General features: G+C 39.6%; 1 protein-coding gene and 1 long non-coding RNA gene across 12 annotated transcripts in view; one reads left to right on the plus strand and one right to left on the minus strand.

Moving 5' to 3' along the window:
• PTPRM (protein tyrosine phosphatase, receptor type M) overlaps nucleotides 1-26,644 on the plus strand; it is a 734,228-nt gene that overhangs the window by 597,080 nt on the left and 110,504 nt on the right. The window contains exons 18-22 of the mRNA XM_014519979.2: nucleotides 4,448-4,599; nucleotides 7,581-7,655; nucleotides 7,892-7,918; nucleotides 12,046-12,057; nucleotides 12,845-13,032. Of these exons, the coding sequence (XP_014375465.1) occupies nucleotides 4,448-4,599; nucleotides 7,581-7,655; nucleotides 7,892-7,918; nucleotides 12,046-12,057; nucleotides 12,845-13,032 (454 nt within the window). The remainder of the gene's footprint in view (nucleotides 1-4,447; nucleotides 4,600-7,580; nucleotides 7,656-7,891; nucleotides 7,919-12,045; nucleotides 12,058-12,844; nucleotides 13,033-26,644) is intronic.
• The window catches only part of LOC112550293, an 83,694-nt gene continuing 76,435 nt past the window's right edge, over nucleotides 19,386-26,644 (minus strand). For 9 of the 11 annotated variants that reach the window (XR_003094048.1, XR_003094054.1, XR_003094045.1 and 6 more), the window contains 2 exons: nucleotides 20,094-20,146; nucleotides 19,386-19,659 (listed from right to left, as the gene is read on the minus strand). This is a non-coding gene — a long non-coding RNA (uncharacterized LOC112550293). The remainder of the gene's footprint in view (nucleotides 19,660-20,093; nucleotides 20,147-26,644) is intronic. The other 2 variants (XR_003094051.1, XR_003094055.1) reach the window with 1 other exon arrangement.

Raw genomic sequence — 26,644 nt, forward strand, 5'->3', positions numbered from 1 at the left:
ACTTGAAGCCATTGGTCCTTGTTCTATCCTCTGCAGCAAGAGAGAAAAGGTATTGGGTCAACAAACCTGGGAGCAGTCTATTTAATGATGGCGCAGGAGACCTGTAAAAAGGGAGCCAATCAGCACCAGCTTCCCCCTGCATATCATGAAAGAAAGACCAGTCTGCTTAATAGCCTGTTTGTTATGTGGGAGTAGTCCAAAGACCATAGTCAGGATTGATCAAGGGTTGTCTCCTTTGCAAAGCAAAGATTTATTGTTGGGTTCTAAATCTTCAGAGAGTAACAAAGTCCAAAGTAAAGAAATTATAGTTTAAAGGTTCTCTTATTTTCTCTGATATATGTATGGACATACACACACGGATTCTTTCTTGTAAAACCATTATTTTTAAAGGAGGTTGTAAAATAATTTTGCATTCCTGGTATTTCATTTGCTTTCAGAAGCCTTTTTGTAATCATTCCACGTGATATTTATTTGAACCATATTTAACCTAGTATTTAGGATATATATACAGTAATCCATAGTGTGTCTTAGCTTGTCTGTTTTAATGTTGCTGGATTTTAAAGAAATGCAAGGCTTTTTGCTAATAGAAGATATGTCAATTTTGTGCTATCATATTCATAAAAAATTACATTCTTTCTAAAGGAGAAATTGGCAAGGGAGAAAATAATCATTTTCATGGGTGATCTAAGGATCTGTGTAAATTATTCATTTATTAGATGGGTAAATCCCAAAATGAATTCATTCCAGGTTCATTCCATTCATTCCATTAAGAACTGTGTTATTTTATTACTGTATTTATTTGGATATAAGATGAGGTTTTTTACAGACAATCAGCATGGGGAAGAAAGCTCCTCATCTTACATTCAAATACAAGAAAATCTCACTAGGGACATTGTCTATCATTAACAGGGATGTCCCTGGGAATGGTGAATCAGGGCAACCACCCCGGGCCCCATGCTTCGGGGGGCCCTGCAGAGCCAGACAGAGCAGCCGTGGTGACTGCACTGCTGCTGGCTTCACAGCCAGCCAGCTGCCCACTCAGCACCTCCAAGTGAGCAGGTGGAGGTGCAGCTTCCCTGGAGATGGGGGTGGCAGAGCAGCACCTGGCCAGCTACGGTCACACCATGAACAGCCTCACCAGAAGCTGTGCACTGGTCAAGGCCAGGGCCAGGGCCAGTGGATGTGGGTGAGAGTATAGTATGGGCTGCCCTGGGCAGGGCTTGGCCCCATGTGGAGTGCTGCAGGGGCAGCTGTGGACCTGGTGAGCTCTGCTGCATGCACTCCCCACCTCCCAAGCTGCATGCACTTCCACCTCATCCCAAGCTGGCTCCCAGGCAGCCCCCCCACACACACATGCACACACCCCCTCCACACACAACCATATACCTTATACCACCCTTCTCCCACAGGGCAGGGCATGCAGGGAGCAGATCATGCCTGTCCCACTCCCACCCAGAGCCCATTGTTGTGGGAAGGGGGGAGGGGGGTGTTTACCCAGCTCAGGACAGCTCAGAAAAACTCCCTATGTGGGCTCCAGGCCCAAATAATTGCCCACCCCTGTATTAAACCATTAAACAACATACATCAACTGCCCACAAAAACCAAACCCTTACAAAAATCTTTTTCTTCATACAGAACCCCATGAAAAAACAATTACCTACAGATCCTGAAACGCTCTACCTTTCCATCAGTCCTCGCTGTTGGTTTGGTGAAACAAGCATGTTCGGTCCTTTTGCCCCCACTTCTCCTTCACCTCTTCCTCTCCAATCTCATCCTTGCCCTGATGGATACAGTATTTCAGTTCATGCAGCTCCAGCTTCAGGCACTCTCTTTCAGTGAAAGCCAACTCCTTAAACACCCAGAGAGTTTCCATGAACTAGTTTTAACACATACTAATAAAGTTCTTAATAACGTTTCTTCTGGTCCCTTTGATATGAGTCCATACAGTACTATCTCCTGCACTAATTGACATGTTTATTTTGGTGACACTTAGAAAGCAGCATACCCTTTCCCACACCCGCTTTGTCTATGTACACTCTCAAAACACGTCCCACTTTCTTCTTCCCCACACCTGTCCCTTGGGCACCTTGATGAGGTTGTGAAAGCCCATATATGTTGCACTTCTCTCAACTAAGTAGCACCATTCTCCAGTATCACAATCATCCTTATCACTGTGCGGGCCAGGCGCGAGCCGGGCCCTTTTTTGTGCTCTGCGCGGGCTGTGGCCAGCAGCCCGGGCACGCAGGGTCGGAGAGAGGGTGCATCAAGCTAGAATCAGGCACAGACTCGTAGCGGTAGATTTAAAGATTGTTTACTTACACTGGAGATGGTTGCGGTGCAGGCTGGAAAACTTGCTTGAGTTGCGGTTACAGACAAAGACAACACAAACAGTTACGTGGAGTTTGCTAGGCTCCACAGAAACAGAGCTCCGGATGCTCTGGACAAGTGCGCCACCGAAATAGAAACTTCGTAGATACGTCTTATAAAATTTATCGCTCGAAGACGGGAAGAGGTGGGCGATGGATTAGGTCGCCAAGCTCCTCTGAATCTCACACAGGGTTTCTATTACCCTGCCGTGTACCCAGAGTCCCCACGAGATGGATGTGGAGTCCTCTTCGGCTTGGGTGGAAACTGCTCAAGCCTTTTATACGGCTAACAGGCCAATCGTTAGCCGCCACGTGGGAATAATTTAGAACTAGCCAATAACGGGGAACCAATTTGCATGTGGGTGGCGGGAACTCCTTTGCACCGTGCATTTCTCTTGCAACTTGAGCAATGCACTCTGCAAAGGAAGCCACAAATTGGCGGGAAACTCTTCCTTGCACCGGGGTTCTCCTCTGCAGCAGAAAACTCTACCGTGTAATGAAGCTGTAATTTGGCGGGGATAATTCTAGTGCCGAAGCACACACAAAATCATACCTTTGGGTTATGACAATCACTACCACCATTGTAGTCCATAGATGCTGAGATGCTTTCATTGGCTTTGATGGAGCAAGGGGATCAGAATTAAAATACCCAAGAGCTGTTTTAGATTGTCTTTTGCCACTGGGTCTACCGCTTTCAGTGTCTTGGCCACGAAGACATATTTTGTCATTTTATTTTATTTGATTGAGGCTATCCTTTGAAAATCTAACTCATAGCACCTTATCACAGAATCATTGAAAATTAGAGTTGGCAGGGAATTTGAGGGAGGGGCATTTAGTCCAATCTCTTGCTGAAAGCAGGATCATCCTCCATCTAGATAATCCCAGCCAGGGTTTTGAATAGCCACGTCTTAAAAATGTCCAAAGACAGAGAGTCCACAACCTCTCTGGGTAACCTGTTCCAGTGTTTTACTACCCACCTATTGAGAAAGTTCATCCTAATATCTACCCTAAACTTCCCTTGCGGCAACTTGAGACCATTGCTCCTTGTTCTGTCATCTGTTTTTCCTTGTTCTGTCATTAAGAACAGTCTAGCTCCATCCTCTTGCAAACCGCCCTTCAGGTAGTTGAAGGCTGCTGTTATATCCCCTCTCAGTCTTCTCTTCTCTAGACTAAATAAGCCCAGGTCCCTCAGTCTCTCCTTATAAGTCCCCCAGCCCCTGAACCATTTTCTTTGCCCTCTACTGAACTGTCTCCAATTTATCTATATCCTTTCTGTAGTGAGGGTCCCAAAACTGAACACAGGACTTCAGATGTGGCCTCACCAGTGCTGAATAGAGGGGAATGATCACTTCCCTGGCCCTACTGGCAACACACCTACCAATGCAGCCCAGTATGCCGTTAGCCTTCTTGGCAACAAGGACACACTGCTGGCTCATATTCAGCTTATTGCCCACTGTAATCCCCAGGCCCTTTTCTGCAGAGCTGATGCCCAGCCACTCAGCCCCCAGCCTGTACCAGTACATGGGATTGTTCCATCCAAAGTGCAGGACTTCCCACTTGTTGAACTGCATGAGATTTCTTTTGGCCCAATCCTCCAATTTGTGTAGGTCACTATGGCCATGTTCACATGTGCAGCAGACTGCACAGTTGTTACTGCATAGTCATATATGCATATCTCTTGCTAGCTGCAACTCCTTCCTGCACAATGGTATGGCTTATTCCTGCGTTCTCAGTAAGGTATCTTTAAAGTGCAGCCAGCTCTACTGGACTCCTCCCCACTCAGACTGGCTTCTCAGTCTGAGACTTTGCTTAACGGACTTAATTTAGTCATACACCTCAAGGAGTGAGGTGCTATTCAATACAAGTAAGTATGTTGGAAGTCGGCCCTTGATTATCAGATTATATTTAATGACATGAGTGTTAAGTCATTTGGAACTGAGTGAAATAACAAAAGCAATTATTAAGTCTATAAGATAGTTGCAAACTATAAAACCGAACTAAATAATGAATACTGTGTGTTCACTGGGTTTTGGTTTTTTTTTATTGTTTTTCTTTTTTCCCATCGATGTTCATTTCTTAAGAAAATTGGCTAAAAAGCGGAAAGAGACGCTGAGTAGTACCCGGCAGGAAATGACAGTGATGGTGAATTCAATGGATAAAAGCTACACCGAGCAAGGCACCAACTGTGACGAAGCTTTCTCTTTCATGGACACACACAACCTAAATGGGAGATGTAAGTTCAAAATGCTTGGAGATACAGAAATCTCTTTTATTTTTGAACAGGGAAGGAGGGTGCAAATGGTTCTTAAAATACCCATTCAATCATTACCCAATCAATTTTGCGGACAGGTTATTCACTCATGGAAAATCTATGGGATCTGGTCTCTCCCACTGTGCAGCACATTACAGCATGTATTCTAAAAAGCCAGTGTGTCAGACATCAAGAATAGGCTCCTTTAAAAATAATAAGGATAATTGAGCTTTTTCTGTCTTTCCTTTTCTTCCACATGAAGAGCAAAGACATTAGTGCAGCAGGTATGGGTTTGCATTTTGCTAACTATTTACTGTGTTGAAAGTTTTCTATCCTTCACAATGTCCCCATGCCCTTTCATTTCCCTCCCCCATATTTTTAGGCAGAATTTATTTTTAAAAGTCATAAGTTCATATGTGTTGTTGTCTCAAAGCTCAGTTTATCAAGAGGTCAATTCTTATTATGTCAAGTTCTAGATAATGCTTTTTATCTTCCAGGCACAGAGAAGGAGTTGAGTGGTATTAGTGTAGATTTTAATAGGTAATTCTCTGTATATGTACTTTTTTGGAGCATATCTTGAAATTGAATTTTGAGGTATAATTTCATATATTAAATATTGTTACTGTTTCTGATATCAACATTATGTAAAATGTGTTTCCCTTTCATTGCATACTTAAGAACATATCTTTGAAGAGTCCAGTTGTGCAAACACTTTCAACTGGGTTTATGCAATGAGACTTTTCTTGCTAATATCAGGCTCAGTGTTTGTAGATTTTAGTTTGCATTTTAGTTGCTTTTATTCTTGCTTATAAATAGAACTGTTTTGTGGGCCAGATCTTACTGTCCTTTCTCCTTTGAGCCATCATGAGTCAATTGGATTACTCACTTGAGTAATGGAATAAAATTTGGCTAGACATTTATTCTCCAGGATATTTTTGCTCTGAAGTTATTAGATGTTCACAACAGCAAGAGTATACACTATGTTTTGGGAAACATATCAATAAGTACTTGGTGCTTAGATATTCAATTTGTATGAATCATTATGGTTCTGTTGAAATCAATAAAACTGTGATGTTTTATACTAGCTGAAATTCTGAACCTTAAACTTAAACTTCCACTGAATGTGGCAACCACAGGAATCAGGTTGATGGAATAAACAGTTCAGATGGATTTTTATTAAGAACTTATTCCTGTAGGATTTGCAATATTCTCACCTCCCATTATAGTTTATGGCTCAGGTCTTGCCCTGCATTGGGATGGCTTTTCCATTGTTGCAGGAGCCCTAACACTAACCGGTTAAGCCAGTAACCAGAGGAGGGAATACTCCCTCCCCAACTGCTAATACATGGAACATAAAAAGGAGCCTCAACATCCTTAAGTGCACCCCCTACAGAACATCTATGGTCCTCAAAAATTAGAAATTTCAGGCTGCTCAGTCTTAGGCTGGGGTTGGATGTATGGCTCAAAGTTTGGGAACAAAGTAGAACCTCAAACCTGGCACTGAGATGTTGCATCTACACAAGATATTTAAAACTAAACTAATTAGCTGTGCAGTAAACGTCATGTGTTTACATGTGCACCTCTGTGAGGCTGGAGTGAGCTAATTTACTCCTCAGCAAGATAGTATTTGGAATCAATCAGGTGATAAATAAAAGTACTATCCTGCTGCAGAATAAATTAGTTGTAAATGCAAGCATTATCCAAAATTAGTTGTAAATACAAGTACTGTCCTGCTGCAGAGTAAAAAACTCCGCAGCAGCACACGTGTAGATGCTCCCCAGCTGGCTGGGGCATGAGGATGCTTCATTGCAGGGCTGCCTGCTGGCTAACCCCACGCTGAAGCATCTTCATGCCCCAGTGAGCTGCTCCACAGCACATTGAGCCAGGGGGAGCAGCCCTGGGCTGGCAGGCTGATCCCTTGGGCCCCCTTCCAGCCAGTGCTGCTCCAACCCAGCTCAACCTGCTGCAGTCTTGAGCACACATCAAGACATGTGCCTGGGAGCAATAAACTCCAGAATTTATCCAAGAACATTAATATGCACGTGTAGATGCATCCAGAGAGTATTTAAAATAGAGTATTCCATAGCCATCTAGCATTCTTATTCATCCTTTAGATTGTACCTTTCTTGAATTTTTTCAGGCCTTTAAACTCCCTTTGAAACTGTTCAGTTATTTAACATTTTCTATCTTATGGTGCTATATGCACCACATCATCCAGTTCCACCTGTCCCATGAGCCTCTGTTTCCAAGAGATGCTGTGCAAGGTCAGACCACAAAGGGCTGCAGCTTGAGCCAATTCTTCTGCCTTCTTTAGGCTTATCAGAGAACACTAATGTAGGAAGATCACGTACCACAGCCCTTCCCTGTCTGGCTATGCATCAGGCACACAGGGCAGTTTTACTTGGCAGCAGCATAAGCTAATTGAGAACCACTTTGTAAGTTGAGTACAATAGAGGTTCTCAACCAAGAATGCTGCCGCATTCAAAGTAGTTGTGGAGGGGTGTCCTGACTGAAAAGTTTGAGAACCACTGATTTAGGGCAGCATGTTATGTGAATATATATTATCACATATATGACCAGCTAGAAATACATTTAAACAAATTAGCTGTAATAGAATATTTGCCGGTAGTACCTGCAATATTTTAATTCTTAAAGCTACCATAAACAGCAAATACTTCCTTATTCACAATATAGCATTCAATCTTACTCAAATATATTACTCATTCCAGTGCATAAATTGCTTTATCAAACCAAAATGATTTTCAGAGAATTAGTCAATATTAACTAAGCCATTCTAGTAATTACCCAGGAGATACAGCTTCCATGATGCCAGTGGGAATGCTGCTGTTTCGAAGGGAGCAGAATTGGGGTCATAAATCAAATCAATTACATATGCTTTTATCACTAGACTTAAACATCTGAGTGTCTCTGCTGTCACTGACTAGCTTTGTTTCTCTTCACAGCTGTATCGTCACCATCTTCATTTACAATGAAAACTAACACACTGAGCACAACGGTGCCTAATTCTTACTATCCAGGTAACCATTATTTTTCTCTTTGATTCACCCCTTCATATACCACATTAGAATTAAACTACATATAATTATTATTCATATTTTATTACACATCCTGCCATAGGAACTTAATACTTTTACCTGTTATAACCAGTTGCTTTCAGTGGCTTTTTGCAGGAAAACTGGGGAACATTTATCAGTCATTTACTGTTCTCTCTCTTTTTACCTTTTCTGCATTGACCGCTTACGATGTATGACAGATCCATTTGTGCCAACTGCAATTTTAGGTGAGAACGTTTCCCTTTATCAAAGTTTATTGCAGAAGTAATTTAGAAAGTTGTAGTTCTGGGTTATAGAACATAGTGTCTAAGAGACCGGTATCTTATGTTAGGAAGTGGGAGAAGGGTATTCAGCACTGAATATACTGAGAGCAGTCAGTGGACTAGATTCCCACTGCCTTGGAATAAATCAGGTGATAGAGCAGAGAAAAACAAAACACTGTTTTAAAAAGAGGTTTTGTGAGGAAATGTTTATGCATATGATAAGAGTGACACAAAAGAATGTGACTATCCTAGCAATTAAAAGAGCTTCTCAAGACTTTCAGTTTTAACTTTGAACTGACAATGCCATTTTTTTAATAACGTTTTCCCTAATTAAACTATGAATGATGTAGAAATTGAATCAAAATACACTTTTGGCCATCAACCCACTCATTTTTTTTTTTTTACAATACTACATGGATTCTGACATACTTGTCACAGTGACGTTTCAGAGGAAACAGTATTTTGAACAGCAAAATGACAGAATGGCACTTTATAATAAAATGTGGTTTATTATACATCGGGTGTCACAAAGAACAAAGTAAAATGGTAGTGTTATGCATTTAAAGTATAAAACATTTCCACCAGGAACTTAGGAAAAGTACAGTTATTTATTCAATATAAAGAAGTGAGTAGAATGGCATTTCTACACTACGATAATAAATCAGCATGAGGTGCTGTTGTATTTGCAGTGCAAAAGTAACAAAATGGTGTTGTGGCTTGTGTGGAGTTAATACCATAGTACTAACCTTAACTCAAATAGAGGTTTTTATAAATAAAGATATAAGAATGCACTCTAGGAAGAGATCTAACTCAAATGTCCTCTAGTGCTGTCCTTACACTGGCTTGTACCTTACAAAATATATTTGTTCTTCCTCTTCCCTTTTCTGCAAAGCATCATGGATTTGTGCACAATACAGTTCTTTCTACATTGATTTTAAGCTGTAAGCAAAAAAACCAAACAAAAAAAACACAAACTGACTTATGACACCTTAAGGATAAATTAACTGAAAAGTATAGGAGGCTAAAGCCTAAAAGTGTAATTTCTGCAAAATTCATATAACAAAGTGGAGAAATAATTAGTAAAAATTATTTTAATATAATATCCAAATAAAAGAACCTGTGCATTTTTGCACTCTGTGTAGATCTGAGAGAATATAGTCACTGTAGTAGTCACCATAACAATGTAAGAATCTGCATGCAAATGAAATTTACAGAGTCTTTTGACTGCCTGAGATTTTAGATTTAATTGTGTACCTTAGCTGCAGCTCATCCAGTAGGTACGCTCCTGACCTTGTGGGTGGGCAGAGAGAAAAAGCATTATCAGGAGAAAAACTTTGTGATTTGATATCGTGATTGTGATAAGCTTAGCTAATGTATTCTCAGATTTTTTTTCAATTACTTATGGACACGAATAAATGGGAAAAATTACTTGTTAGCTTTTATTGATGAAGAATAATCTTTGAATAAAGAATTATCATACCAGAAGCATGCTGGAGGGCCAAATCTCCTTTACTGAGACAATAGGGTAGAAGTTCTTGAGTTGGCAGGACATGCAATTGCAATTATAACAATTACAAACTTGTATTAACTCTTCCCAGAACTTCTTCCCATACTGATATTGTAGGAAGAAAAATATTTTGTTGCCTTTTATGTTAGAATTGGTATGCTGTTCACACAAAAATGAATTGCCAGACATTAAGTGTGCGTGCGTGCGTGCGTGCGTGTGTGTGTGTGTGTACATGAGGGGTAGGGTGCAACTTTAAACCAGAGCAGCTTGGCTTAAGGCAGTAGAGCAATCAAGCTAACGGTCTGGCCCAGACCTTTTAAAAGTAACAGTTAATTTTGCAGTCCAGCTTACAAATGTTTTAATGGTTGGCTTTTTATGGAACATAATGACTGATCTTTCAGTCCTTGCATGCCCTGTGGGAGGTTTTGGACTGCAGGGTCAGGCCTATAGTTGGAACCAATTAAACTGTTCTACATGACCTACTGGGAGGGCAGAGCCTGTCTGTGATTAGTTGTTTAGTTTTCTTTTTTCAGATCAGTAGCTACTAGAAGGGTCACCACGAATTTATAATTTCCAGCATTTTCTATGGCAAGCTCCTTAGAATAGGCATGCAAATTAGGATCTTCCCCACCTGTTGCAAGAAATTACCTGGCAATTAATAGCAGTCTCCTTAAATGAAGAAAAAGGCAACAGTCAAGCTCACTCTCAACTTCCTGGATTCACTTGTTTTCATACAATTGTGGGACTCTCACAGTTAACCTAACAACCAAAGTGAAACCCTGTGTGTTTAAATGAGCCCTTTATATCATGGGGTTTTTGTGCATCTCCACTGAGATTCAATATCTGTATTGATATACTGGCCTAAAGCAGGCAGGTTTAACAGTACCTGCCTGTTTTTCAATGTTCTGCACGCATTTCAAACTGCAAGGAGAAAGGAAGTAACAAGACAGAAAAAAATTACCTAAACCATATAAAATATGACATTGAACTGGGGGCTGTCTACAAGTCCCTTGGTTCAAATTAATGCTAAACAGTTATGCCATTTAACAATTCTTGCACAGTACTATTGGACAAAAGCAATGGGACCAATAACTGGATAGTTGAATTAAATGAATAATTATAGCAAAGATATTTAAATTAACAAGCGATGTGTGCCTACATTAGCTGGAGAGCCTCAACCCTTACAAAAGCAATTGACTGCTAGTGTCTCAGATTCTTTTTCTATAAGCAAAACAAAATGCCATATTAAACTATCCAAGACAGGCATCATAGGGTCTTTTTTGTAGAAATCTTAAAAAGCTGATTTCCAAACCTAACAGCTGTCCTGAAAGATGAAGCTGAGAGGGGTGGAGGAAGATGCTTGTTCCATTTAGCCTACAATCCAGACAAGCCCACCAGAGTAATGTACTTAGAGGCTTAAGCAGAAGACCCTGCCATGTTATAGGCTTTGCAAGCTGAATGATCCTTAAACATTTCAGAGTTATGTTTCATAGTTTGAACAAAAATTACCCTATAATTCAACTGATTAAAATAAAAACAAATCATGCAATCAACTTCCTACACTTTTTTTTGTCTTTTGTGTCTTAGCCGCCTTGTAGTATTCAGGTGCCATTTCAACAGCAACATACTGTAACTACACTTGTATATCGCCTCTCATGCCATGCATCCCAAGGTGCTTTGCAATACAGTTTTGCTGCACATTAGGCAGAAGTAGCCAAATTTAATGAATAAAAATGTAAACTTCTCCTTTAGTTTGGATCATGTAACTAAAGTATCAGAACTATTAGGGAAAATCTATATCTATGTCAATAAATAACTCTAAATAATTTTAATTTTAGATTTAGGTTTATTGGTCACATCTACTTGCTATCTGCTGAGGACCAGATTTGATATTAGTTGCATAAAAGTAAACTTTAGTGTGACACCAATAACTTGAAGTACTTGATTTCAGTTAAATTCATCTTAATTTACACTGGTATATCTGAAATCAGTATCTAGTCCTTAAGAAGGGTTGTAGCAATTTTGGAAGGTGAGAGAGATCATAGGGACATTCTTTTAAAGACAGAATGGGGATCTCTATGTTGTAATAAAATTAATTAAAAATGCAGAAATATTATTATTGTCACAATCCCCTTTCAGCAAATATTTTTCCAGTGTATTAATTTCATTAACCATATTCCATGGTTAGTGTGAAAGAGTATTTTGACCAAATTAAATCACCGCTTCTATTGTTTTAGTTTCAATTAAAACCAAATACTCTTTGGAAAAAATGCAAAATCAATGGTTTAATATAGAGAATATTTTATGATGATACTTGATCCTCAGGTGTCGGGGGCTTTTTTCTTCTCAAGTGCCAAACAAATTTAAGAAACAAACAAAAATCCATTAAAACAAGAGGAAAATGATACTGCTTCTTTAACCTTGCCCTCTTCCATATAATCAGTGGCTCATCTAGGGAATCAATCTATCAGACCTAAATTGCAAACATAAAATTACCTGTAATTATTAATGTAGTACTGTTGCTTATGCCCTGTTTCCTTTTTCTCCTCCTCTTTTTTTCTCCTGATATGTATCTTCTTAAAAGTGCCAATAAATGGTAAGTTGCCCATTTGCCCCTGAAAGAGATGTGGACGGGGTGGGAGAGTGTGTTTTTTCATTCAAATTTTAACCAACCCAGTTGGTACTGTTGTGTGTTGGCTTGCATGTCAGTTGGCATATAACATTTCATGCCTAACGCAATGGCCCATAATCTATTGTGAAGTTGTGGGTACTGCAGCATGCTGAATAACCCATTGAGACACTTTCCTTGAGCAGATGATTCCTTGCATTTGTCGTCTTGTATTTTGTTTTAAAGTGTTGTATCGCATCTACATTTTCATTGCAGTCCTAGCTTAATGACTCATCAAACATTTTGTGCATTTTTTATTTTGCTCACACCAAACATCTGTTCTGAATTCACAGCGTAAGATATATAACAGTTCTCTGATCTAAGTCCTATTTCATACCATTGGGACTTGAAGAAGGTTCAAAAAGAGACTTTTATGAAGTTTAGAATCCAATCCCTTGAGAATTTAAATATTGTTTATAATCAGTTACAGGGTTTTGGTTTTGTTTAAACAAACAATAATACTGCTTGGGCTGCTCTGCAATGCTTCTATTGTAGAATCATGGAATTGCCTCATTCTACCAATCTTGCAGTCTCCCTGTATAAATTACTACCTAAATTATTCCCTATTAAAACTACTTTTTGGCATAGTCCTCTTAGACAGAAGTTGTATTAGTTGTTGGCACTGTTAGAAATCACACATGTAGAAATCAATGTTTTATACTTTTATTCAGTGAGTGGAAGCATCCTGGTATATTATGTAGTGTTCTTTTCCTAGATGAAACCCACACGATGGTCAGTGATACAAGCAGCTTGGTCCAGTCGCACACCTACAAGAAGCGAGACCCAGTAGATGTGCCATACCAGACCGGACAGCTTCATCCAGCCATCCGTGTGGCTGACTTGTTGCAGCATATCACCCAGATGAAATGTGCGGAGGGCTATGGTTTTAAAGAAGAATATGAAGTAAGCGTATCATCTACTAGCTTAATTATTATGCTTTCTGTAGTGTCAACTTTCACCTTGCTGCTACCTACATGCCAAAAGCAGAAAAATACATACTTCATGCAGACAGACACTTAAAGAACACCTCCTTTCAATGCTGAAAGCACTGGCAGCATTTTAAGGGCAGTAAGTCAGAATGAGGGGCAAGATTCAAGAATGCTGTTTTTAAATCTGTCTAATTCTAATTAGCCATGGATGTATTGTTTCAGAAACCTCTGCAGTGACCTGCAACATTTTGTTTGGTTTTGTTTTTTTTCACTACTGGATAAAGTCTAATTTCTAAGTGTGACATCATACATTGGCCATTGGTAGTTATGTTGTGACATGAAATGATATTTGAACTAAAAGTTCCATGAGCGACACTCCCTGGAATAACTGATTTTACCACCTAGCATGTAAGTCTTATATAAGGAGGGTCTGTGAGGTTTTAAACTGGCCTGATCTGCAGTGCATGAACCTTTAGCCACCAGCCTCAGGCAATATTTAATCCTCATTATTTTGCACTTGTACCCCTTTTTTTCTTTCCTTGATTTGAGTTATATTTCCTTTTTTCATGCCACAGTGACCTGTTCCTCCCTGTTATCATCTCCTTAGTCTTAAATGTCATGACTAGCACAGGCTTTTTTAAAAGGCTGCAGGAATACAGCACATCACCAGGCTCTGGAAGTGCCTGCAATGCTGCTTCTATGCTCTCTGTAAAATGAGTCAGTGACTGCCTGCAGACATTAAAAAAACAAAACAAAACGTGCTTTACCAGAAGAAGCAGCATGTTACTTTGACGCAGCATCTATTTAGATTGGGCGCTGCAGTGGGGCTTTTTGACGCTTTTAGCTAAATCTGATTCAATCAGCTATTAGATAAAAGGACCAAAAAAGCTCCACTAAAGCACCCAATGTATACAGATATTGGGTGAGCCAGTCCAACTAACACGTTGACTCTTCTGGGCGTGCATTAGGCTTGGCGCGGGAACACACAGAATTTAAAGTAAAGCACTGGGGGGGTTTAACGTCTGCAAGCAGCACATTTGTCTAAAACTCATTGAAAAATACAAAACAAAACAACTTACTTCCCATTCAAAGTGAAGCATTACAAATGCCAGTGTTAAGGTTAACACTACTAGAAAGCAAGGGAACTGTACTACCATGTTTCAAATCATGGGGAATTGACTGAGCAGAGATTATGCAATTTAGACTCCCTCCAAATCCTTTAGATGCTCTTTTGTTCCATAATTTAACAGTTAGGGCATAGTGTCACGGGATGGGGTGCCTAAAGATGACCATGATCTCCTAAGGCCTCTTGACCATGCCAGTTTGACCCGATGGGCACCCTCAGTTCTCGCCCGCCACGTCTTTGATGGAAATATAAAAATAGGGAGGCCGCCTTTAAGTCCTCCTGGACACAGTTTGATGGGCTCTCTGAACCCCATGGGTTCCCGGACTCCGTGTGGGTCCTGTTTTCACAAGGGGTGTTTCAGGGGCACCCTAGCCTTATGGGCTATATGCGTGGTTCCAACCACCCCTTTACCATGCCCCAAGCCTCACAGATAGCATTGACGTTGTTTGGTCTGGGCCTTGGTATGAATTGGCCCCTTGTCCTCTCTGGGCTCTCTGCAGCCCTGTCTCTGCACCTCACTGGCGCTGGGGTCAGTGCACCCCAAATGCCGTGCCCTCTCTGGCACTGGGGTCCCCACACTGCAGTGGGCCCCCAATGAGGCCTCCTCCTTCCCCAAATAGCCTCACCCAAACCACCGGTTTTATAAAACTACAACCAAAACTTAAGCCCCTGGGCTATAACATAACACAAACTGCGTAAGGTGTGCTCTGCCCCTTTACATACTAGGAGCAGAACTTAGTCAGGCCTCTTCTGTTCTCTTACTCTACGAGGGCTCCTTCCCCCTTGACCACCGGTGGAGAACTGCCCTCCCTTAGCTCCAGCCTGGGGTTTATATGGGCCAGGGCCCTGCCCCTTCCGGCCAGTTGACCAGGTGCAGGTGCAGGCTAATTCCTTATTAGCTGGTTGCCATAGCTACCTGCACCTGGGCTCCTGTCTGGCTCTTCGGGCTTTCCCCAGGTAGTTCCTGCTCTTCTAGGAGCAGGGCCCTGCGACACAGAGAAATACAGCTCATCCTGCATTTTGAGGGCAGTTTAAAGGACTTAGTCTGAACACCTTGATTTGTGTGAGTCATGCTTATTTATGTGATTAGTCTGATAAAATGACATAGAGGGTGACTAAAGCTACTCACATAATTAAGTTTCAACAGGGTTGAGTTGGAAAGTCTGATAGCATTAAAAATATTAATTCCGTGGTGGAAATTGCATATAGATTGGACATTTTATTGTCACAGAAGTGTATGAGGATTCATGTGATAGTCTGTATTGGGTGTTCAGGTAGCATACACTGAATAAAGAACCTGTATGGTCTGATAATTCCACACACAAGTTTTGAATTATGATAAATTTCAAAATATTTCATGACCATTTTAATACACAAATTATGGTCCCACCTGTATAGTTCCAGGCACCCTGGGTAGCACCCCACACTACAGCATACACTGGAGGGAGCTGCCCAGTATTCCTTACCACCTACTCCAAGAGCAGATGGGCACAGAGGAGCACAATGATGTAGGGGAAACTTTGTCTCTCTCTTCTTACTAACCCAGCCAGAAGAACAGAGCTGATTCAAAGAGAGAAAGTAAGCTACAACCTGCAAAGCTGTTTCGCTTTCACACCTCCCTGAGGGCAAGGAAAGATTCTCCTTCATGGTAGTTCCTGGTGCATGTGTTGTTGTGTACTGCCCCCACAGATTCAATCTAGCCTTTTGTGAAGTTGGTACTTTGCATACCAGGTTTAGAAACTTTTAATGTCTAACTAATATATTTGTCTTACAAGCTGTGATAGCCTTTTCTGAGTGAAAGCATATTTGCCTATGTAATGCATGCTTCTGCAAATAGGGAATGATAATGGCTTTTATAAGCTTTTTGCCGTACAAGTGTGTGTTTACAAGAATCTAAATTCACTGATCTTTTTTGATGACTAGATGACCTCTGGGGGTCTCTTTCAGCCCCACTTTCCTATGTTTCTGAGATTAGACCTTATTGAAGATAGTGCTGTAAGCTCCTTCCTTACCAAGCTACTGATGTTAATTTTTTTTCCCCAAATACAAATTCAGTTCATTTACATAAGGAACCAATAATTTGACAGTTTTCATTTCTTAAGATGATTTACACCAGTATGTTTCCAGTTTTCCTTATATTCCTGTTATTTCAAAATGACAGAATTGAAAACTTTTGTCTTTGGAAAGTGTTTTCCCATAAGCCATATATAATCATTGTAAATCTAATGGAAACCTAACCATTCATTTATGAAGAGTTCCATAAAACAGTCGGGGAGCAGTGGGCAGGAGAGTGGAACTTGAAATATTGTAGCACTGTTTGGAAAAATTCTGTTTCCATATGGAAATAAGTTATGATAAGAATAGACAAAATAAACTATATCTGTGGATTTTTTCCCCAGTGAACTGTTACTCTTGCTGCACTTCTCTATTCTATATGCAATGAAAAACAGCCAATATGTTCAAGGGCTGCTGAGATTGAGAATCGCTCTTTAATCTGTTTTCAGACTGAGACCTTCCTCTGTACCGAGGTTGGTCTAAGCTGTAGAGGGATTTGTTACAGATAAAATATCAAAAATACAACTGTCCAAATGAAAAGGAAGAAATATTTTGGCAGGGGATTTGTTTTGAATGAAGCTTCATAGATGAGTTTTGGTCTAACAAGACAGCGGGATTATATTCTCTCACCAGGGAAACAATTTGATTCCAAAAACATTCTTACAGTATTCACAATGAAAATAAATATTTTGAATTGAATGGAAAATAAAGTAGCACATTTGTCTAGGGGAATAAAAGGATGCAAAGCACTTATTGACAGTCTGTGTTTTAAAATGATACTCAATAATTAAGGTCACAGTTCAGTAAAATAGTTTAGCATATATGCATATGTGTATTATTAATTTCTGGATGAAGTCAGAAAATTCATTTCTGACTAAAGGCTCTCTGGTGCCTACTTATTTTGGGCTCAGTCTTACAAGGTTTTGAGTGCTCCTGAGAGATTCCAAGCCTCCTTAAATCCCAAAAGGCTTGAGGACACTCAGCATTTTTCAGGACAGAATCTCTTAATCCCAATCCTGTGAAGTTCCTGCCACCCACCCAATCCGCTATGATCTTGTAGCAGTTTGCAGGATTAGGGTTTTTAGAATTCTTGATAGGGGACAAAAATGCTGCAACAACAGTCTTGCTAAAGCCAATGGTGAAACTCCCATCTACTTCACTGATGCGGGACCAGTCTCTGAATCTTTAATACTGAGTTTTGTAGCTTCTTATTTTGCAAATACCCATGCCTATAGAAAGTTGACACAGAAAATGACTTTAATAGTACATCTGTAGCAGCTAACATCACAAATACATTTTATAAGCTGCAGACTCAAATGTGTACATTGGTTTATGGTTTAGTGGAGTGTAAATGATTATAACAGGTTGTGTAGCTGTTTTTCAGTTCAGGAATATTTCCAAATAACCAAATCCACAGCAGATCTTTGACCATCTTCTCGATCCTCCTGCCATACCTTAAAATATTTTTTTAAAATGTAATTAAAAAGGTATATAGCTTTGTTTGGTCCCAGCAGTGTCAGACAGATATAGAATACATGGATCTGGTTTCCTATACACCTACTCCACCAGTGCCAGAGCGGTTTCCCAGTTCTAAAGTGTAAGAGGAATACTATTGACCCTGGAGGAATTTCTGATTCTTATTCCAAAGCTTGTACTTTCATCATTTTTACTACTTAGTTCTTCTCCACTTTACAATAACAAATGATGGATAGTGGAAGTGGTGAGAGTGAAAGTGATATCTGTAGATTATGCAGTTTACTGATGCTTCACACTTGCACAGTATCTTTTCTAGGAGATTGTCAAAGTGTTAGACACATTAGACCACATGCATCACTGCAGAGTATTGAACACTTAGTTACTGGAACCTAGCATCCCAACAACAGAGAAACTTAAAGCCTGCTTCATCACAAAGTTGTCACCATTCGAACTAAATTCCCTTTAAACCCTTTTTGTAAACAGTTGATGCAAATTGTTTCCTTACCAAATTAAGCATAATCAGCGTAAACAGGATTAAATAGATTTCAGGGTGTTCACACAGTTTAGACTAGTTTACCTAAATTGATTTAGAAACACACCTTTAATTAAACTAGTACAAAGCCTTAGAAAATCAATACCACATTATGTTCTATGATGGGCTTTAGTGAGCTTCCATTATCTAAAAGCCCTTTGAAAAGCCAAGGCTAATAATTGTGATCCTTTTAAAGTCACTCTAGTTTCTGCCATAAATGGTATCAGGAAATAAATTTATAAAAATCTATGTGTGTAGCTTTACTTCTAAAGCCAAAGCTACACCCCTTTTTGTACCAACTTTACTATTTCTGGCTGGGGAGTTATTTTACATTGATACAATTAATTTGGTACAATCACTAGTTTGGATCCAATTATATCATGTAAAGATTTACCAGTTTCCAGTGCAACTGCTTTTATGCTAGGGATTTAATTAGTTCACTTGTATGACTTTAAATCAACACAGTTAAAGCAATAACAGTAATGTAGGTACAAGCCCAAGAGGCTTATTGTGGTTAAGAATATCCAGCATATTTAGCAAAAAGGTTATTAACATGTTATCTTTAGCATCAGTTATTACCTAGGGTTGACAAGGCAATGATATTTAAAATGTGTTATTTTGTTATGGTCAACCCTAGATGTCCCCTTTGCAGTACTAAGTTCTAACATGATTGCCCTGTAACAAAAAGGAAACAGCAGATTTGGAGAAAGTTTAGAAGTGGGCATTGAGAATGATTATGGGTATGAATTAACTGCCATATGTAAGGAGATTTTAATATTTGGGATTGTTTACCTTCAGAAGGAGGCATGAATATGAAAATTATACAAGAAATGAATGTAAAGAATAGGTGGAATAGGTAAGTATTGGTGGTAGAAAGTTTCTGGTCACCTTTTTACATAAGAAATAGTCGCACCTTTTTACATTACAGAAATGTTCAAGTAAATTGGAAGATATCAAATTCAGATTCACAAGATCCAGAAGTTAGAAAATGCTTTTTCACTCAATGTTCAGTTTTCTTGTGGAACTCATTGCCACGAGATATTATCAAGGCCACGAAAGTTTCAAAGAAGAATTACGGAGGTCTAGGTTGTAGCCATGTTGGTCTAAGGACATAAGCAGACAAGGTTCTTTAGGTAAATCTGTTATCTTTTATTAGACCAACTAAATAGTTGGAAACTTTTTTCCTAGCAAGCTTTTGGGTTTAAAGAAGAATTAAACATTTATGAGGGTAACAAAAATATCCAGAGTTATAGCAGGACAGGAAATATTTTTTAAAAATAAAACCAAGACAAGTTAAAAATCTTTAAGCATCAGGAGATAGCCCCATTTCCACAGGAAACTTTCTCTTCAGGCCATGTTATCACATAACTGGGTACTGTAGACTTTCTCTTCTGAAGCATCTGTATAGGTCACTGTTGAAAAATGAACAGAAAGAATACCGGACTATAGATCCTAGTCCTAGTCGCATTATCACAAAACCTGTGGGTTTGTTTACACCATGACAAAACATGTCTGGCATAAATGCTCCTCTCACTCCTGCTGTTCAGCTCCAAATCTAAAAATATGTTGGCTAGGTCATTATACTGGAGACTGAGGAACAGCTACAGCAGGATACCCCAGAGCAACCTCACCAGCCTGTTTCTGGGTTAAGAGCATAGAAGCAGAAGCAGATAGGTGGGGCATGTCCATGGGTGCCCATGCAAGGACATGCTGCCACCCCAGCAGAAACATATCCTGTGTTTCTCTAGAACATTAGTGCTTACAAATGGGACTACTTTCTTTCCCAATCTTTTTATCATTCCCTTCCAGGCAAATTTTTCTTTCTTTGTTCTCTGTTGGAACACACCTGTTGCCAGTATGCATTTTTAAAGTGCTGTACATCTAGGACTCTCTGAAATCCTGAAAACAAGAGGAAAAATAGGTATTTTTGTTTTATTGTTGTTAAGCTCATATAGCCATTGAAAGGACCCAGCTGGTACCATTTTTCTACATGCAGTTATTATGACAGAAACAGCCTCCGCCTCACCTCTAAGCTGCACACTCTTAGCATAGCTTTTTTCCACAAGTTTTAGTTCATGTTCTGCAGCACCAGCTGAGTCAGTCAATTGCCACAATCAGTTCAGGTTATTTTCTATCCCACGGGATGCAATTCACAAACAAAACAAAAAAACATTGGAACATTGGGTGGGAACAGGGAGTTTGGCTAGCACTGCAAGTACATTAAGAACAGCAGCACAAGCTGCATCTTCTAGTGCCTGAAGAGGCCATCTGGGTTTTTTTTTCACTTGCTTTCTCCCCCTTTTTTATTATGGTGATGACAAAAAAAATCCATCAGAAAAGTATGTAGACAGGTGTAAAAAAGTGGGAATTTGTCTCGTTATTGTGCAAATCGTACTGGAAAGCGCAGGAAATATTTATCTTTGAAAACCATTGCTTGGATTTTTAATCTGTGTGGTTTAGTTTCTATATTATTAACATTTTATTAATATTATTAACCTAATAAGTTAAGATGTGGATAGAGAGATAGATAGATATTTTTCCAGCTTTGTAGTTATCATATTATTTTTGTGGAATTACTCACCTGCTTTAGTTGAGTTTTTCTTTTCCTTTAATTCGTGTGAATCATGAAGCATGTTGTCTAACAGCCTTTTTTTTTAACTCTCTGAATCTCTGAGACAAGTTGTATGTTTGAAGCTTATAATAGCATAAAAATATCAGATTATTTTTTCCACAGCTACAGCTACAGCTACAGCAGAACAAGCCCTATTGCAGACACAAGGTATGGTGGTATAAGGGTGTTCTATATGGCAACAGCTGATCTAGACATAAGCACCATTATACTGTGTCCATACCTGAGCTGGTCAGAAATATTCCAGTGAAACTTTGTTTCATTGGACAGTGCCAATTCACTGAGGCCAAAATGTCTGTTCCAATTTTCATGGAACCAAACCTACCTGAATTCCTGGTGGACTGCCCCAAGGCTGCAGACCCAAAACTTCCAGGGTCTGTAGATCTGCAGTCATACCCAAGTCTCTTGAGTCTTAGAATCTAAAGGCAGTCTACCTGGCAGGTCTCTCTCAGAGCTGGGGACCCTGGGATTTCTGTAGCACCAGTGAAAATAACAACTGTCTTATGGGAATTTTGACCTTGTGGACAAAACCCAAACACCAAATTTCTCAGAAATCAAAACCCCTGCTTTTGTCCAGCACTGATCCACACAAAAGTCGTCGTACTGCTTTAACTGTACCCATATAGTTAAATCAGTACAACATTGCAGTGTAGACAAGGCCTAATTCTTTTTCAATTTTTAATGTTTTAATGACTGCCCACAGCAGAGTAAGTTGTTTCCAACATTTGGGGTGCAATAAAAATCTGTTATCCACAAGTTTCAATTTAAATGTAGTTGATAAGAATTTGTTTTATCCAGTTTGTTTTCAGTTCAGGGATCGAACAGTCCTTCATCTTGCTGAATTTCCATCATCTTCGCAGCCAACTTTGTGTTCAGTGCACATACCTGGACAGACTTTGCTAACTTCATATGTATTTTCTTTTGTAAGCAGTATTCATGGGTGTGTGTATGCATGTGCATGCAAGCAGTGATGAGCACTTCCAAGTTCTCCATAATCTGTGCATTATTCATAACACATTCCTTGCCATGGTCCCCTGCTTAACTCTTCCCTCCCCTCACATGTTTTTTCTGCTACAATTTAAGAAAAGCTTATATGACTATACCTGCAGCTTCCTTCTCCTGATTTTTATATAAGCAATTTTCATAAGAATTATTTTTAAGAGCGACTTAAATGTCTAGACAAGTCACTGGCTTCATTACTTATCTGTGTCCTTGCCCAGGGAATCCAGTTCTAGCCTTTTCAAGGTTTTGTCTGTCTCTCTCTGATTATGTAAGTGCAAAGGGATAATGCCTGCATCTTTAGGACTTCTTTCAAACAGGGCTGTCTCCTGTCTCCAGTGTTGTGACATGAGTACCTTTTCATTTAGTCACACTGTATTACTATTCACCCAGGTTTTGTACCAGCAGAAGACACCTCCAGTTCTTCTTAACTGAGTGGCTTCAGTGCTCTCAACAAATGGAGAATCTTTAAATGTAAGGTTGCTCACTGATAACATTTAGTGTTTTCCAGTTTTTTTCTTAATCCAGTTTTATCAGGACTGGGTCTCCTTGTTAAGATGCTAGATGCTTTAGACTGTAATCTGATGCTCAGAGGTGAAAGCCTGGTATCTCTTAAATTTAGCTGCCTTCCTCCTCACCTTCTTTGAAGCAGGGTCACTTAGAATTAAGATTACGTGCAAGATTGACAGCGCTAATCCACTCCTCTACTGCATAAAAGTCCTGAAATGCCAATCTTGACTGATAAATCTAGATACAGAACAGAGTTGTGTAGCATCCCTAGAGGCTATCTTAATTAATTCTCATTCCTGAAATGACTTTGGTGGATGTGCTACGTAGTATTCATTAGAATCTTACTGCATGCATAAGGAAGTGTTGGCATTTATGGGATACTTTTTCTCAGTTGTTGCTGTTTTTAACAACAAAAGCAGTGTGTTGTCTGTTACTGATCTCAAAGTTCTCAATCTCTCATGCTGATATACTCACAACTTAGTCTTTTCGGGTACGTGCAAATGTTTAGCACACCTAATCTATGAAATGCAGCTTGCTTTAAGCCATGTGATTGTAGATCAGGAATGGTTTGTACACATGGTTACAAGTGCTGGGAGCTGTGCGAGGAACCCAGTGTCAGTAATTTGAGTAAAGGGAGGGTTGGGTAGGATCAAGGCAGGCTAGCAGGTCCATTTGGTGGGGTGTTGGGATCAGGGAGGAGGCTCAGGTCTGTGGGAAGGCAGTGGGGGTTAGTGGATCTGTGGGGGGAATAGTCTACCCTCAGGTGGGAGGAATGTAGGGATAAAAAATACCCTCATCAGGTGAAGGGTGAAGATAAGAAGAGGACAGCCTCAGGGCTGGGGGTGGAGGCTGAGCTTTCCTAGCCTTGGGACTACCCTCCAAACTCATGCAGGCATTTACTAAATCAGGCTAATCTGTTGCCTATCTAACTAAGTTCACCTCCTCAGGTGAACCAACTTAAATCAGGCTGGCCATTTTTTACCTGATTTAATCTCCCTGGACATCTGTGCAAATCAACACTAAATGTAACATCTGCATGTACCCACAGTATTTGGGTATAGCTAGTCTCGCATGTAAAATCCAGCTGGGTATAATTTGCCTCAGGTTCTTCTGCTTTCTCCCCTATTTGGTTATTAATCTGTTTTAAGTACTTGAGTGGTGGCATTTCACCTATCACTGATTTTTTTGGACATGTTTTTACCCCTGTGCTCTGTTAAAAACATGAATTGTTTTTTTTTTCTCTTATGTCTTCCTTTATTTCAGTCCAGCAGAGTCAGCAACATTCAAAATTTGTTTTAGTCTTCCTGTCTCATGCTTGAAATTCCCCTAATGTAAAATGGTATCTGTGGTCACTTATATTCTTGCCAAGTTCTGCAGAATCATGTTCAATTTCCTCAGGAAGATTTTAGGACCCTTATGATGCTCAACAGTAGGCAACTGAAGACATATTTTCCAAGTGTCATTATGAAAGTTACTTATGTGACACTGAGCAGAACTTGTGAAATCCAGTATCTTCATCTAAGTAATTAACATGTAGATGGTATCTTCTGTAGTGGAGAACAAATCTCTTCTTTCTCACTGCTTCTCCAAGCTCTCTAGGTCTACATAGATACAGATATTGGCTTTTATTTCTTTATGTTTAACAAGCACTAAAGACATACCACTTTACTACTTCACTATATTACACTGTTCTTCTCTATCCTATCTAGTTCTTCCTTTGCATTGGGAAGGAAGCAAACTTCAAACTGGGCTCCATATAATAGCTCCTCTAAAAAATAGCTCTCACGTTGGTTCTCTTTAAGCAGGTTGACTTTTATTGAACCACCGTTTTATTTGCCTTTCTATGTTTTATTCATTAATATCAAATCCATGATCCATGACTTTGAGACTAGCATAGGCTTTGTATTTACTTAGAAACCTGTGTGTCCTCCAGAACTAATGATTACTATCTTAAGGAATAGAATAAGACCATAATATTTATTTTCACTTATGATATGACTCTCCAGAGGAAAAATACGCAGAGCAGCCTTCTCACTCATTATTTCGACGTTTAGGTAAAACTTCATAAATGCTAATGACACGCACCTTTAAATGGAAAAAATGTTTTATGAAAATTGTCGAATGTATGCTCTGTATTAGCGCCAGACTGATGTATTAATTATTCAAATAAGGCATTGAATATTTGATTAGAATCCATAATCCTGTCTTTGCTTTCCATATTATTTTTTTTTTAAACTGCTGACTTTTCATACTTTTCCCACAGCACCTGCAAAAATGAGTCGGTCCGATTTATGTTCCCAGATGAAACATTGTACTTTAACGTTCATGATATTATTCATTACTTCTTACTCTGTGTAAATCTCATCACTTACTTTATATTTTATTATTGCCCTTTAAATGGACATAAAAATCATTCATGTATTTACTCCAGTCTAAATTATGCAAATGACCCTAAATGTAATTATAATGTATTCATTATTGATTATAAAAACGTCCTCTGTGTTTTAGATGGATTATATGTATTCACTAGAAATAATTAGGCATTTTAGTCCATTCCCAGTTTCATGACCAAAGCATTACTCCTGGCTGTTTAGAAAGCTAGAGGAATGCATGTTAAATCAAATTACCATAATTTAGCTGTAAAAAGAGCTCTATTTTAGCAGTGCTTTATCTGCTATATATATATATATCCGTATGATGCATTTGATTGAAAGAAGTTAAAGTAACCTTGGTAAGTTTGTCATGGTTGACTAGGTATTCTTTTCCACAACCTTGTCACCTTATGTTCCTTTTGAAGCACTATTGTAACTGGCATATGCTATGTATTTTTGCATTTCCTTCCATGCTTGAGCAATCAGAGGTTTTCCAGCATAACACTGTTCCATTGGAAAATTCTGATTCAAAGTAATGGAGATGTTCTGTTGAAAGTTGCAAATCAATTCATTAAAAAAAAATAGGTGAGAAAATAGGCTGGCTGTCCAGCCTGCCTGCCTGCCTACTGGTCTAGTTTCCTTTTGGTCTGTCTGATCATTCCCCCTAGCTTCTGCCTATTCCAGCTCCATGAGATGGGCTGTCTGTAGAGCCCAGGGAACAGTACACTATGTCAGGTGGGCAGGCAGAGAGGTGATGTGGCCCTGAAACAAGGAAGTATGTTTTGTTTTGAAAACACCATAATGAAAAGGTTTCCAGCTTTCCAAATGAAAGATTTTGGGATTTCTGCCCTGTGAAAAATTTTATTTTTATTTCCAGCCCAATTTACGCCAGAAAAGAGCCTGAAAATTCAACATTTTTTGTAGGACAGAAATTTCCAGCCAACTCTAGTGAGATGATAAAATAATTAGCAGAGATTTTTCCATTGATATCAAAACTCAATCATTTTGAAATATTCTGACCTAGAATTTAATTAAGAGTGATTAAGGAAAGTACTTGAGTATGGACGTGGGCCCCACTGACATGCTTCCATAAATAAGGATTCTTCCCTAAATTCAGATTTTTTATATAACCCATGGAAAGCTCCTACCATTGCTGTAATTGAACAGAGCCTAAAGGCCTTTGTATGCTGTCACCCCAAATTAACTCCTTTTATAGGAGCAAGAGAGGCTGAGTTCCTAGCTATCATTAGGTTCCATTCTATGCAGTTTTATTAAGAGCTGTTACATCCACTGCAAATAAAGATTTACACCTAATACACTGTATTTAATCATATTCTTGGCCTGCCCAAGAAAAAATAGAACATGAATACGTACATGGGCAACTGTTACTTGGCTAGCTCCTGACTTTTGAGTTCTTACAAAACTTTCCAGTTTTAATAGTGTCTCTGTAACAGTTACAAAGTGAACCTGTTTTTCAAGACTGTATGTGACAGGGGTGGGCAAAATACGGCCCGCGGGCTAGATCTGCCCCACAAGGCCATTCTATCTGGCCTGCAGGGCCCCTAAAAAATTTAGAAAATTAATATTTATCTGCCCATGGTTCCTGTAAAAAATGACAGGAACCAAGGTCAGTAGGACCCAGGGGAAGCCCAGTGGGCTTCCACAACAGCAGGGCCCACCCGGCCTCACCCCTGCCCCCAGCCAGAAGCCCTAGGAGGAACTTCTGGCCTGGAGGCACATGGCTGCTTCATGCTAGAACCTCAGGTAAGGGGCAGTGGGGAAGGGCAGGGCAGGACCCCAGGCAGGGAAGGAGCCTGGGCAAAAGTGGTCCGGGGAAAAGCTGAGCATGGGGGGGGGGGGGGGGGGGCAGCCCCTGCCCCCACCCCC

Source organism: Alligator sinensis, unplaced genomic scaffold, assembly GCF_000455745.1.
Source record: "Alligator sinensis unplaced genomic scaffold, ASM45574v1 scaffold597_1, whole genome shotgun sequence".
Lineage (NCBI taxonomy): Eukaryota > Metazoa > Chordata > Crocodylia > Alligatoridae > Alligator > Alligator sinensis.